This window comes from Benincasa hispida, chromosome 4 (assembly GCF_009727055.1).
Source record: "Benincasa hispida cultivar B227 chromosome 4, ASM972705v1, whole genome shotgun sequence".
NCBI lineage: Eukaryota > Viridiplantae > Streptophyta > Magnoliopsida > Cucurbitales > Cucurbitaceae > Benincasa > Benincasa hispida.
In genome coordinates this window covers 44,965,141-44,980,193 of record NC_052352.1, presented here as the reverse complement: position 1 = coordinate 44,980,193, position 15,053 = coordinate 44,965,141, and the positions used below count along the sequence as shown (strand labels likewise).

Genomic DNA, 15,053 nt, shown 5'->3' with positions numbered 1-15,053 from the left:
ACCAAACCATCAAACGAAGACAGATGTTATTTCCCTACAACAGGGGCAAACGACCCATCTGCAATTCTAATCTGTTCATTACCAGCACTCGGACAGTATGAAAGAAATTGATCAGATGAGCTAGTAAGATGATCTGTAGCCACTGAGTCAACAATCCAAATTTTTTTACCATTAATGCTAATAAGGCCAAAAGACTGAATTATACCTGACTGTGCAATGACACTGACCCCAAATGCACTTAGATTGGTCTTACTGTCTCATGAAGGTTGAGGCTGAGGATTTTCATTTGCTGAGTTACTCACTAGAGCACGTCCAGAGTTTGATTTGTCATGTGACTGGCGACGTCTACTTTTCGAAGGTCGTCCATGTAACTTCTAACACTGGTCTTTTATATGCCACGACTTTTTGCAGTGCTCACAAACAGGAGTGGGTTTCTTATAGCCATCAGAGCCAGACGATTTTGTAGCAAAGGCTGCACCCTTCGTTGAAGTGCTAACTGGGTTATTCATAGCACTCGATTTGTTCTCTTCCATTTGTATTTTTTAGCATACTTCCATGAGAGAGGGTATAGGCCGTTGGCTCAATATTCAACTTTGAACAATATTGAATTTAGAGTTCAATCCAGCTAAGAAGTCATAGACCCGATCAACTTCCTCAATCTTCAAATATTGAGCCCCATCTTGTGCACAATTCCAAACTATTTCTTGACAAAGATCCATCTCTTTCCATAACGGGGATAGTTTATTAACATAGGACGTTACATCCATAGTCCCTTGTTTGCAGTCGTGGACCTGCTTGCGTTGAGTGTATAGCCGAGACGCATTCTTCCTTTTTGAGTAAAGCTTCTGCATAGCATCCCAAATATCCTTGGCGGTTGCAGCATATAGTAATGGTCTACCAATTTGAGTTTCCATACTGTTAACAAGAACTGGCCGTAACAAGGAGTCTTCCCCTTTCCAGATACATTTCTGAGGGTCACCCGGTTCAGGTTTTGGTATCTCCCCCCTCAGATACCCAAACTTATGGCTCTCTTCCAGTGCCATTCAGATTGATTGTGACCAGGAAAAATAATTCTGGCCATTCAAATTTTCTCCAATGATGAACCTTGCAGAATTTCCAATCGAGCCAGACAAATAATTCGTATTGGGTAAAACAGATAAACAGTTTACCAGATTCTCAAAGTAGAATTTTGGTTATGGGTTCGTGCCAAGATCTGTTTCGAAGTCTTCTACTTGTTGTTAGATATAGGTGAAACGATGCCGAATCTCGCTAGGGCATTGGGTCGTGCCGCTACTGCTTGGCGTGGTTGGACCTTTATGTTCACCGGGAAACGACACTATCACTGATACGAAGAAGTCAGCCGAAGGAGCCCAGCCTCAACCATCAGCTGGCGCGAAAGGAATCGAAGGGACAGATTTGGCGCGGCTAAACGAGACTCCCACGAACAAAGGGTTACTGGGTTCGACGCGACTGGAAACCTCGACTGGATGCTGCGATTGAAGGGAGTGCGTCAGAAACACCTGAAAACATCCATAGGCTAGGTTTGGCGCAGGTGGAAGCTGCGATGGAGAGTATCCAGCCGCGACCTCTGAGTACGACTCATCGGCTGGGCTCGGTGTGGTTTGTTGAGGGACGACTCCGATTGGCTGGGCTTCAAGCATCGAACGGCTTTGACCACCGATAGACACTCCAATCTAGGACGGACGACTCGGCTGGCCTTCGAACGGCTACTGGACTTGAATGGCGACTGGAATAAGATGAGGCAACATGGCTTGGAGGTAACGCTCGACGGCTGCCTGGACGGTTGCTATGATATTGACATTTGCGGCTCCACTGATCCCTACGGAGGCTGCTGAAGAAGACCGTGGTTGATTCTTGTTGATGATGGCTAGGGTTTCGTCCCCTTGCTCTGATACCATGATGAAAAATAAAAACGAGAAACAAACACACAGTTTACGTGGAAAACCCTAGAATAGAGAGAAAAAACCACGATTGAGACTTATTTTTTATTACTGGTTTGATACACAAAGTACAAGACAACAGACAAAATAAATAGACAATGGGAAGCCCTAGAGTACAAGAAATTACAAAAATGCTCCTAAGTTAATATGCTATTTTCGACATTATTCATTCTCCCGTATCATGAAACTCTCATGAATAAGCTTTCATAGTTTCCTGAAAAACTCAACAAAATATGACCAATACAATCTTCATATCTTCTTCCAACTCCCTAAGATTTGAAATTTACCATGACACACCAAACTTAAACCTAACAAAACATTCATCAAGGCAAACAGAATGGGCATATATCCCAACGAAAACTGAAACTAAAACAAACTTTAAAACGAAAAGGAAAAGAAAAAAAAACTCACTTACCAATGAGCACCAAGTTTAACTTCACGCACTGGAATAAGAAAAACAGAGTACAATACAATAATTAACTCTTAAGTGACAAATAAAAAAGAAAAAAAAAAAAAACAATAACAGTAAGATTAGAAACTTAACCAATTCAAGCAATTAACAAGGGGAGAAAAGCCGCAATAATGGAAATTTCGTAAGGGAAAGAAGTATTGCCAAAGAATGATCTTACAATAAACTTGAAAAGCTTTGCCAACGCTAACGATGATGAAGGTTTCAGTTCCAAGTCCAAACTAAGAAAATGATGAATTGAGCCCACACGAACAGACATTCTAAATTGGGCTATAATTCTATTTAAAAAAATGTTACAAACTTTCCGTGGTTGATAAGGTCTTTTCAAGCAATGTACAAATGTAGACAAAAGAAAAAAAATATGAAGAAAAGAATAACCCAACTCTAATAGTAATATCCATTGAAATAAAGAATTCAAAATTAGGAAGCTGAGAAAAACATAAAGATAACAAAAATACCTCATACATTAAACAACCACCAAAAAGGTATATACAACATAGATCCTACAAGATTATCCAAATAAAGTCAATGAAGGAAATACTCTTAACATGAATCTAGTTAGTAGATTACTATGAGATCCATCCTCATCCTTGATGATCAAAACTGCAAGTGATATTTCAGACCAAACACCATAAAATGGAGTTATCAGGAAATATTATCAACTTATTTCATTCAAGTGGCAATGCCATCTGAAAACAAGACTTCCATTCTGTTGAACTCTTAAACTTTCTATAAGCGATTGGTAGAATGATAATCCACTAATATTAAAGAGTTAAGTAGTTTACAACATAATACTTATCTGTAATACACCAACTACTACAGTGGTTCACATAGAGCTTAACTCACACATCACCTAAGCTCTCCCTAGATGTGAGACTTCCTCTCAACTGAACTTAGGCTCTCCGTAAGTATGTTAATATTAGCTTTTGATACTTCAACACCCGATAGTGTATGTGACTCCTCTCACGACAATATCTTTCCTCATGTCAGCGAACTTCGTTCATTGATGAAGCTTAGGATCTCCATAAGAAGGAGAACTCCTCCTTCGAAGTTGAGTATTAGGCTCCCCCTAAGACTGAGAATCCCTTCTCTGGCAGCTATGGCTTAGGCTCCCCCTAAGACCTTGAAAATCTTTGATGTGTTGTACTCAACGGATGAAGAACTTACACAGTAAAATAATGAGCAAACGAGCAAGAACACGATGTAGAACAATTTGGCTCAAGTACAAAAATCGTCTTGCTTAGTTAAACAAATGTGGCGGCCCTAAAAGGTCTACAAAACTATCTTTAAATAATCAAATCCAATAATGGAAACAAGTTCTCATTTGGAATAAAAAGTTGCGCTTCAAAAATAGGAACTTAGCAGACTAAATATCACAACTGGATATTTTCAGATAAGGAAAATATTATGTATGAAAATATTCTAATGTCACAACTGGATGTTAAGACTTTATTTGAAACATTTGCATAACCACTGCCTTAGATAAAATTATAAAGTGAACAAATCAAGTCTCTAACAAACTCCTCCTTTAACTTATAAATTCTTTTATAGGTAGAACAAAACAAACTACCATTCAACAATAAGCACATATGTCTGAAAGAAAAGCTTGACAAAAATAATAGCATCAACAGTACAACACAAAATAAACCAAACATACCAGTCCCTATAGCAAAAACACAAAACAAACCAAAATCATGAACAAAATTTAGAACCATAACCAACAAAAAAATTCAGAACCATAATCAACCAAGAACAACATTCATACAAAATTGAAACTGACCAACCACTCCCCCTTTCTGGCTGTAAAAAAAATTCCCCAAAATTATCAACTCTGTGGTTGAGAAGAGGAAGCTCCTGAATCCCTGGACAAGACAGACCGCATGATCAGTAAAATCTCATCCACTTCAGCCTTTCTCTCCTGAAGTTGGCGCACCAAAGACTCAAGGTCACGAGATTCAGTGGAAAGAAATTGGAGAATATGACTACCAAATGAAGAATTGATAAGTTTTCGTGGTAGTATCCAGATCAGGAACACATGGTGACCTGTAGGAGCTTAGAATTGATAGAGAAGAAACTTAGAGATGGTCCAACAACTTCTAAAGCAATGAGAAGATTAGGCTTCAGAGACAACATGATACTACAAATAAGGCGAGGAAAACAAATAGGAAATTTCAGAGCTGTGGACCCAATGTGTCGTTTAATCTAGTTGAGTACAAACATACCATATTACATTGTGCTCTAGTCCTAATCTGATATATTAAAGTAGCAAGAGCAATGGACAAACCAGATTTGTGTGAAGAAGGACACCAATTATAAATTTCAATCCTATGCAAAAGGCATATTTAACACTCAAACCAGCTATAAGCAGTTGACCCCTTTGTGGCCAAGTGGAACGAGCTTCTCCAGTCAATTCAAACACCAAATCTCTTAGAGAAGGATGTTATTCCCTCACATTTTCAGGCACATTTCGATAAAGAAATTGGTTGATTACAACAGTAGAGAAAACAAACAAATGATGCCTAATGTGCACCCTCTGAAAACTTGGGCTAGCTGAATTTACAAAATCTGAAGGAAGATTCACAATGAATTCACGCACCAACTGGGGATAGTAGGGCTCCAAGTTCAAAATAGCTCTTTCAAGACTAGTAGTTTGAATCAACTTCATAAGCTCAGCACACTCTTTAGTACGATCAGATAATTCTTTCTCATCCACAATATTACATTTAGCAACATACTTTCATAGGCTTGCACTTTCTTTAGTGTGAAAAGAGACTCCATCTAAAGGCATAGAGGGAACGCCAGTCATGGATGACTAGTTTCTTTTGGTCTAAGTTATGGCTCCAGTGACCCAAAATAGAGCCAGTAACTTCATTGTCTGAGCTACTCTTGAAACCCTAGTCAGAGGCTTTCTTAGAAGCTATTTGCTTAGTATGATTATCAGATGACTCAGAGGAGGTATCAACACCAACATTGACAACGCTAGAAACACTAGCACCAATAGAAACTTTCTTAGCTCGAAGAGCAACAATAGTGATATTGTCTTCATCATCAGAATGAGTAGAGTGGAGAGAATTCTCATGACTTGGATTGCTGGATTCAATGGTAACTTCAGATTTAACAACATTTTTCACATTCCCAGGAGTGATAGAGGTTAACAAATCAGCATTATCAAGATTTTGATTCTGTAAAGTGGAAAACTCATATGGAGTCTTGACATTCTCTTCAACAGTTTGAGCCTTGTTACTAGGCCCAGTATAAGTAACAACCGAAACCATAGAAGAACTTTGCGAATCAATAACATTGATAATAGAGGAGGAAAAAATGATATTCTCAACTACAAACTTTAAAATATTTTCATCAGAAATATTTACACCTTCAGCTTCTTCTAACTCAACAGAAGTCTCAACATTATCAAGTACCAAAATTATAGTTGAAGTAGGAACATGCATGTTTTTAGACTCATAATTATCTAGAATAGTAACATTAGAACCTAAACCAGTGGCAAAAGTATGAACAGAAGCATCAACAAAACCAGAACAAGATTCAAGATTATCATCAACAACTAAACTACCCTCGAAAACCCTAGCATCTTGATAACTTGTAGAAACACAAGTTATTGTCCTTTTAAAATTTGAATAATTAGGGTCAAATATTGAGAAACACATTCATTTCGGTAGAAAAATGCATAAAATTACTTATATGCGTTCAATACATAAAAAATCATACTTTTAATAGAAAAATGCATTACTAACATTTGATTAGCGCAGGAATTGCGGATTTTTCACTAAGTGTTGCAAAGAAGCCAATGTAGGAGCCATGTGTTGGAACCAAACGGATGCAAGAAGATACATTTCACTCATGCATTTAACATCAAATCTCAACTTGCAGTATGGGCAACCTGACAGGCGGCGTCTGAGCTGATTAGAATGGTAGACGACTAAAACAGGGCATGGAATTTAATGACCATCACATCACAAGTTGCTGAAACTCAGTGCTTATAAAAGAGTATGGTACCCACCTGAGAAGAAGTTAGTTAGTTAGTCAGAAAGTCATAAGTTAGAACTTAGTAAGCAACAACTCTCGGTACAAAGTAGTCCCCAGCTGCCTACAAGAAGAGAGAAGTCAAATCACCATTTCCATTGTTGATATAGAGGTTCTGTTGGAGTTAGAGCTCGAGAGTGATGACCTTCAGCACATCCTCACCCCAGTCACTGTAGTAAGCACTTGAAATCAAGCCAAAAGGAGCAAGAGATTGACCCCCACGACTTGACACACTTCTCTTTCCCTTACTTAGCCTTGTCTTTCATTATTTATCTTGATTGAACTGGGATTTTGTAGAACTATTTCATTAATATTAATTCAATCATGATTTCATCCATTTCATTATTTATCTTAATCGATCTTTTGACCACTTTACTTTAACTTGACCCATGCACTTACGGTAACATTGAGTTTGACTCACATCATTCATTCTCACCTTAGGCCTTGTTGTTCATTGGTTTCAAGAAATGGGGATGTGACTCCTCTGTCTCTTCTCCCATTGGTGCTTTTCCCTTTGCAGGATCATAAATTAATTCTTCTTTTTTGTTTCGATCTTTTCGTCGAATGGCTTCTAGCAACATACCTACACTTTCATCCAAGCCATTCATCCTTTCTTCAAGAGCCCTTATCTTCTCCTCGGCTTTGCTATTTTGTGGCCGAGGATGAGAAGATGTCTTTTCTCTTGATCTTCTTGGATGTCGATCCTAATCTGATTCATCTCCGTTTAGATTCTCGTTTTGATATCTTCGAATCATTCTTTTTGTTGTATTTTGTAAACAGTCCTCTAACTATTCCATGGACGACGCTAACTGTTGATGTCAAATTTGGGACAGGGTAACAAACCTATCTCTTACGTGACAACAACTATCAATTTGTAATTTGAGGAAGAGAGGACCTGCAAAACAAAAGAGAAAGGCTCCGATACCTAAGTTAGTATCAAAGTTAAGAAGTAGAGAAGAAATCAGAACTTTTCAGTTACTTTTCTTAATGTTTTCCTCTCTTATTTATAAACTCAATTAGCTCGACTTTTCCCTATCCCTATTTGGAGTAAGGACACTTTCAACTTGTTCTCCCAAAGAAACTCTAGGCTTGGTCTCGCTTCCTCCTTTTCCTTTCCTTGACTCCTATCATTCTCCTTTTAACCCTAAATTCGGTATATTATATGTTGAATATCCTTTTTACCTTGTTGTCCAATTTAACCCATAACAATAATTGTCAAAGAAGTAATTTGAATCATTCTCTCAAACTCTTTAGCTTTCCACACTTTTTTACTCATTTACTTAAAGCATTAGAATGAGTGTGGCAATCACCGGACACAGGTTTCCCTTTGCTTTGAAGGTCACATTCTTTCCCTTTCTAAATAAATTTACTATTGTCGTAACGTGAAAGTTAGATTCTTTTTCCTGTTTGAATTTTGACATCAACACATGTTATAATCTAATTTTATTCTTATTAAATTAGAATATATTTAAAACAATGTGTTATAAATTATATAATATTACAAAATAATAATTATGTAAAATTTATAACATTAAGAACATTCCTATTCAACTAATATTTAATGTGTAGTTCATAGTTTATAAATATACTATCAAATACATTTTCAAGTCAACCATTTTTTAGATTAAAATTCAACTTTTCAATGTGCTAATAAACACCTCCAAAGACACTCAAAACGTGAAATAATATTAGTTTTTGGTGAGTCCCTTATTTTTAATTATTTTTTTTTTTGTTCATAGATCAAGCGCACCCTTAGTTTTTCTAATTAAATTTGAGTTCGACTCTCGTCCTCCCAAATGCCTAATCCCAAACCCTAAAAAAGAGATTTTAATCGGAAAATTAGCTTAGACTTCACCTGTTAATCATTTCTTTTTTTATTTTTAAATTTTTAAAATTAAGTATATTTTCCTTCAATTTCTTATAATGATTTACGAAGAATTTCATAACGCAAAGCTATTGTTTTTTTAGTTTTCAAAATTTGGCCAAGTCAAGGCAATTGAAAATGGAAGAAATGTTTATGTTTTAATTTTCAAAAACAAAGGGAAAAGAAATACATTTTGGACCCTAGGTTTTGGAATTAGTTTCCATTTGGTTACTAGGTTTTTAAATGTTACACTTTTAGTCTTTAAGTTTTGAGTTTAATTCCAATTCGCCCCTAGGTTTAAAATGTTAAAGTTTTTACCTTTTAGATTTTGTTTAAATGGAATTAATTCCATTTGGTTCCTAGGTTTTTAAAATTTTCCACTCTCAATTGTATTAAAAAAAAAATAATAAATCAAATTTCCATTTCACCCTATCTTTCTGTTGGAAAAAGAGGGAAAAAGAAATGTAAATGGTAAGCAAAAAAATTGAATTATGATTGATATATAACTATGAAATCTAAAATGTAGGTTCTAAAGTAAATCACTTATTTTTTCTTTTATTGGGAAAGGAAATCACTATTTAATTATTCAAGCAATCAAAATTGATGGTAGTGTTGTTGGATTTTGTATATTAGCAATAAACTTTTCCAATGAAGATTAAAAATAAATAAATTTGAGTTCAAGTGAATAAATTTATCATATAGATGTCATTCTTGAATTTTACCTAGGTAAATTTCATGATGATTCATATTGTCTTTTCTATATGTGTAACATTCCGTGTTATTCTAATATTGAAACATCTTTAATTTTTAGATTTTCCATCTTAGGGAAACATTTCTTTTTCAATTGAACATAATGGTTGCATGATTTCACTAGGAAAGAATTATGTATGGTAAAACTTCATTATTTTTTCGTTAAAAAAACCGTTAACTAAATGACAACAATATGGTTAGTTTAATACTTTCTAGTTCATCACACTTACAATTCTATATTTGTCAACAAAAACAGAAAGTATAAATTTGTCGTACTCTTTGCAGAATAATAAAATCTAAGCTTTTGTCGTTTTAATTTTTAAAAGCTAATACATTTTGTCATGGAGTACATGAATACCATATTAGTATATATGGGAGTTAATCATCTGACAAAAATATTACCGTTAGCTAGATGACAAGCATACGATTCTCTATTACATGTTTATCGAAAAAACAAAAATATCAGATTGTATCGTATCATGTCAGATAATAAAATTAAACTTTTTCCCTTTAATTTTTAAGAAAATGACAAAATTCATTGCATCTCATGATAATTATATTACTAAATCTGAAATAAATATGAAAATTAAAAAGTGGTGTAACAATTGAGAAAATAAATGAAAAGTTGCGATTTGTGTTGTTTGCGCAGCAATATATAACAAAATCAATCAACTCAATGAATAAGATATCAATTTATCATTTCAAAAATTATTATAATTTATATTTCAACCATAAAAATTATAATACAAAACTATAGATAAGACTTAAGAGAGAGAGAGGTAATTTATTTATTTACTTTGAGTTTAAATCTAAACCTTAATATTTTCTTAATTTGTTATACAAATTTAAGGCTAATTTTCTTTTTAAAAAAATCCATAACTTTATTCTTTATTTTAAAAATATTAATATTCTTTTAAAAATTATAATACTTGACCATTCTTAAATTTTATAAAACTATATATGGAGTATACACACATTCACTAGTACAAATTTGGGTTTATTGTCAATTCAAGACTGACATTATAGAGGTACAACATCGGTTGTCAATCGATATTGAAGATCATGTATTGTCACCCATGATGATCAAAATTGCAAGTCATATTTCAGGTCAAACACCATAAAATGGAGTTCTTATGAAATATTATTAACTTATTTCATTCAAGTGACAATGACATCTGAAAACAAGACTTCCATTCTGTTGAACTCTTAAACTTTCTATAAGCGACTGGTAGAATGATAAATGAAATATTTAAATTCACCTTCTTCATTTTGAAGCAGAAGCTCTCTAATTGCCTCATTAAAAGCAAATCAGAAAACAAGAAACAAACTGCACTACATTCCAACACAGAAACAGACAACATTTATGTATGTTTGAAATTATACATGGGAGAGAATTGGGTTTGCAGGTGAAGAAACCTGAACTGCAACTCTCTCTGAGGCATTTTAGCGAACAACTTAGGAGCTTATAGAAAATAATTGATTTTAGTGTTGGATTTTAAACCTTTATCTAAATTCTTCTCAAATCTCCCATCTGTGCATTATATTACAACAAAATAAAACTAGAAGCCTATGAGAATAGAAATTAAAAAAATGTAAACTGAAAAAGCGATAGAATGACTCGTCACTCGATATGTAGATGTTAAATAGAAAGCATTAGATGTTAAATAGAAAACACCTTCAACAACTGTAACAAAAAAAAAAAAAAAATACTAACAGCAAATAAACAAGTAAAGGCACACAGTAGTTGGTAACCTCGATGATAAACACCTACATCTGGGGGACAGAGTGTCCAGAAAAGATAATCCACTAATATTAAAGAGTTAAGCAGTTTACAACATAATACTTATCTGTAAACACCAACTATTACAGTGGCTCACATAGAGTTTAACTCACACGTCACCCAAGCTCCATCTAGATGTGAGACTTCCTCTCAACTGAACTTGGGCTCCCCCTGGCAGTGTGTATGACTCCTCTCACGAAAATATCTTTCCTCATGTCAGCGAACTTCCTTCATTGGTGAAGCTTAGGATCTCCATAAGAAGGAGAACTCCTCTTTCGAAGTTGAGTGTTAGACTCCCCCTAAGTCTGAGAATCCCATCTTTGGCAGCTATGACTTAGGCTCCCCCTAAGACCTTGAAAATCTTCAATGTGTTGCACTCGACGGATGAAGAACTTACATAGTAAAATAGTGAGCAAACGAGCAAGAACATGATGTAGAACAGTTTGGCTGAAGTACAAAAAGCATATTGCTTAATTAAACACATGCGACGACCCTAAAATGTCTACAAAACTCTCTTTAAATAATCAAATCCAATAAAGGAAACAAGTTCTCATTTGGAATAAAAAGTTACGCTTCAAAAAAAGTAACTTAGCAGACTAAATATCACAGCCAAATATTTCTAGATAAGGAAAATATTCTGCACTAAAATATTATGATGTTACAACTAGGTGTTAAGACTTTATTTAAAACATTTTCATAGCCACTGCCTTAGATAAATTATAAAGTGAACAAACCAAGCCTCTAACAAACTCCCCCTTTAGCTTATAAATTTTTTTTATAGGTGATGCGTTATTTTATGTGATGAAATAATGGAATGAATTGTGGTGATGGGAATAAGTTGAGCAACGAGTTTTCTCAGCAGAATCCAAGTATAAATTCCACTGAGTTTCCTGGTAAGTCTAGGGTCGAATTCAGGGACTAGAAAAACGGTATGGGTGATAATTTTCAAGAAGACTTTGCGGTAACTAGTAAATCAAATAGTTGTTTTGGGTTGTTGTTTGCAGTATAAAATAAATGTATGCGGCGGATTTGAGAAAAGATCGATTATGCGGTAGATACACTAGGTATGCAAAGGAACGAGTTTAGAAGGTCTTTAACTAGTGTTTCCTGGGAATGCGTCAAACTATGCGATCATGCTACACTCATGCAACAGCAAATCATTTTCCAATGTAAATGCGATGCTCCTAGTTCTAGGACACATGTGTTGAATGTAATAATGTCTATAGAGCTTATTCCTAAGTCTCTACTTTTTTTCTATGCGATGATGCAAAAAGCACACAAAGACAAGGTGACCGCACACAATCATATCCTATCTCTAGGATGCATGCGATGCATTAATAGCAAATAGTGCTTATTTCTAAGTTCCCATCTCTTGATTATGCATTCTAATCTGACTCTCCCGAGCCTAGATTCTAACCTGTCTTTTCCAAGCCTAGATTCTGTCCTTAGACTACCCTCCAGAGTATCTCTAATGGACGAATGATGCATACATAATACAAGATCATCGCATAGAATGAAGATCCTCAGTTATGCTAGCAAAGTGCTTCTCAACCCATTCGACAGATTTAGCTACTCATGCTAATAAACAGAGAGTGAACAGATATAAAGAAGTAAATTCCATTTCTATAGATAAGCTTAAGTACAAAATGACAATGGAAGATAAGGATAGAGAGTCTGGTAGTAATCCCTTGCTTCCCAAGGCTTTTACACTGTTAACTCTATTCCGTTCAAAAAATGTTCCTGCTTTTACAGGAATTAGCCCTCTCTCTGATCCCGACACTTTCCGCACTCTTCCAGTTCACCGGAACGATCTATCGGCACAATCTCGCTTCTCTCGCTTCTGCCTTCTAAGTGAAAAGGAAAATTATGAACAAGGCTATTCTATCTAAGGGAAAATTTTCTAACTATCCGAACTCCTTTACTGAAGGCTGCCTTCGGTATTTATAGAGCTTCGGCGTGAAAGGCGTCTTCTCTCTTATGATTACACTGATGGGATGGCATTAATTCTCTGTCTAATGCGTCGAATATTTGTCACCGAAAACCTGAGTGCACTTACTACAGTAGTTCGTTAGCGACTTGTCAACTTAATTCGGACTCGACAGTCATTAACTTTCTGTCCCATCGTGATTTATTATGCTTTTCACCCAGATGCACCCACCAAATTGCGCTGCCTCTATGCGGCAATCTTTCTTAAGCAGATATTTGCGAGCACAAATCACCGCAAAGCCTTGCGGTAATGCTGCGCTCGACCATTGATTTCTTGTGATCGCATTTTCCACCTGGCGTCAACGTATATTCTGCATAAAATTACAAAAGTTAACTGTTTTCATGCGATGAACGCATGCGACCGCAATGTCATGAACTTAATGCTTTTTGGACGCAATCTTATATATTTTATCAATGCAAACCTGCATTGTTTAATAAATTAGTACTGTAATAACGTACATTTATACCCGTTATCACTCCCCCAAATTTAAACAATGCTTGTCCTCAAGCATAAGCCAAAAATTTCCTTTAGAAAGTTGACCACAATCTCTTTTCCTAGATTTCTCACGGATACTTCATTCAAATCCTATACGCCAAAATTTCCTTAATTCTTATTTAAGTCTCTTCTTAAAATATTTCTAAGACCTAGGGACCGCAAGTTTAACCTTAAAAAAAAGACTTTGTAGATTCCATGACATCGCATGATTTATTTCAAAAAAACTTTTTCACTAGGGTGTTAAATGATTTTTATCCTTGCATATTTTTGACATTATTATTTTTCTCTGACCTTGCGCTGATCCAAGTGTCTCACCTTCGTTTTGGCTTGCCCCACGTGTGTCATGCGACATCCAACTACGAGCAAGGCACTCTTTCTCAGACTAAACTCATACCTATTCGGCAGCGGAGTTGCAGTCATTTATTTATGCGTTGATTACGATTCCTACCTTTGTTTTGGCTTGCCTCCACGTGTGTCATGCGGACATCCAACTACAAGTAGGATCTGATCGCAACATTATGATGATTTTTTTTAAAGAGCTAAAAATAGCAAGGTCGCAAATAAATACTTCACCCCAAATTTAAAATGCGGCAATGTCCTCATTGCCAAAAGATTGAAAGAAGTCATTCGATGTTCTTAGGAAGTTTGGTAAAGGGTCAGTTTGAAAGAAAACTAGCAGACCACTAACTTTTAGAAATATTTCATGAGGTGACTGTCCTAAAATTAAGTTGACTCTTGTGTACATGAAAAAAAATAGAAGTAGTGTTTCATCATTGAAATCATAATTGGCAAAGAGAGAGCATACGGTGACTTACTAAATTTATCAATGTTAAATGATTGCAGTAACCAAAGAAGATATGGTGATAAAATTTTCAAAATTAAAATGCGATGCGATAGTGCAGAATTTGGAATAAAGTCAAGGAAAAATACAACCCCTAAATTTGCGCTATCGCCCGTATTATTTGTTGACACATCCTGTTTTGTGGCGATGTTCTTTCTTTGCAATGCGGTGACGAAATAAAGTAGTTGCGTCTTCGTGTAGTGCCTCCGCAATCGTGTACCTTGATCGTTTTCAAAGAAAATATTGAGAGAGTCAAATAATATTTAAAAAAAATAGAGTTAACAAAATCGCTTACTGTAATCATTCAGCACAATTGCTTTTTTTTTTTTTTTTTTTTTAAGCAAAGAAGTAAATATGTGATAACAGATAATAACAAGGTGATGAAAGTTCATGAAGTATTGATGTAGGAAAAGGATATTCAAAAGGTTTGCATCCCTGATGAGGTTAAATAGCATAAGGACTTAGGGACTGCTTATTTTGCAGTATAAGCTGGACTTTTTACGTCCACGGAGGCTTTTTCTTCTTTACTCTGTCCTTTGGAATCTTGATGTGTTATTTTATGTGATGAAATAATTTTGAATTACGGTGATGGAAATGCGTTGATCAACGAGTTTTCTCAGCAAAATCCAAGTATAAATTCCACTGAGTTTCCTGATAAGTCCAGGGTCGAACTCAGGGACTTGGAAAAACGGTATGCGGTGATAATTTTCAAGAAGACTTTGCGATAACAAGTAAATCAAATAGTTGTTTTGGGTTGTTGTTTGCGGTAGAAAATAAATGTATGCGGTGGATTTGAGAAAAGATCGATTATGCGGTAGATACACTAAGTATACCGAGGAACGGGTTGAGAAAGTCTTTAGCTAGC

At 35.3% G+C, this 15,053-nt stretch overlaps 1 protein-coding gene across 1 annotated transcript; it reads right to left on the bottom strand.

Moving 5' to 3' along the window:
* Positions 1-587: 587 nt before the first annotated feature.
* LOC120076218 lies at positions 588-1,043 on the bottom strand. Its single transcript, XM_039029983.1, has one exon. It carries the CDS (start codon positions 1,041-1,043, stop codon positions 588-590), a length of 456 nt encoding a protein of 151 aa, XP_038885911.1.
* Positions 1,044-15,053: the final 14,010 nt, after the last annotated feature.

Excerpts from the sequence above, each read along its gene's own strand:
- LOC120076218 (XM_039029983.1), bottom strand. The coding sequence starts at position 1,043 with ATGGCACTGGAAGAGAGCCATAAGTTTGGGTATCTGAGGGGGGAGATA.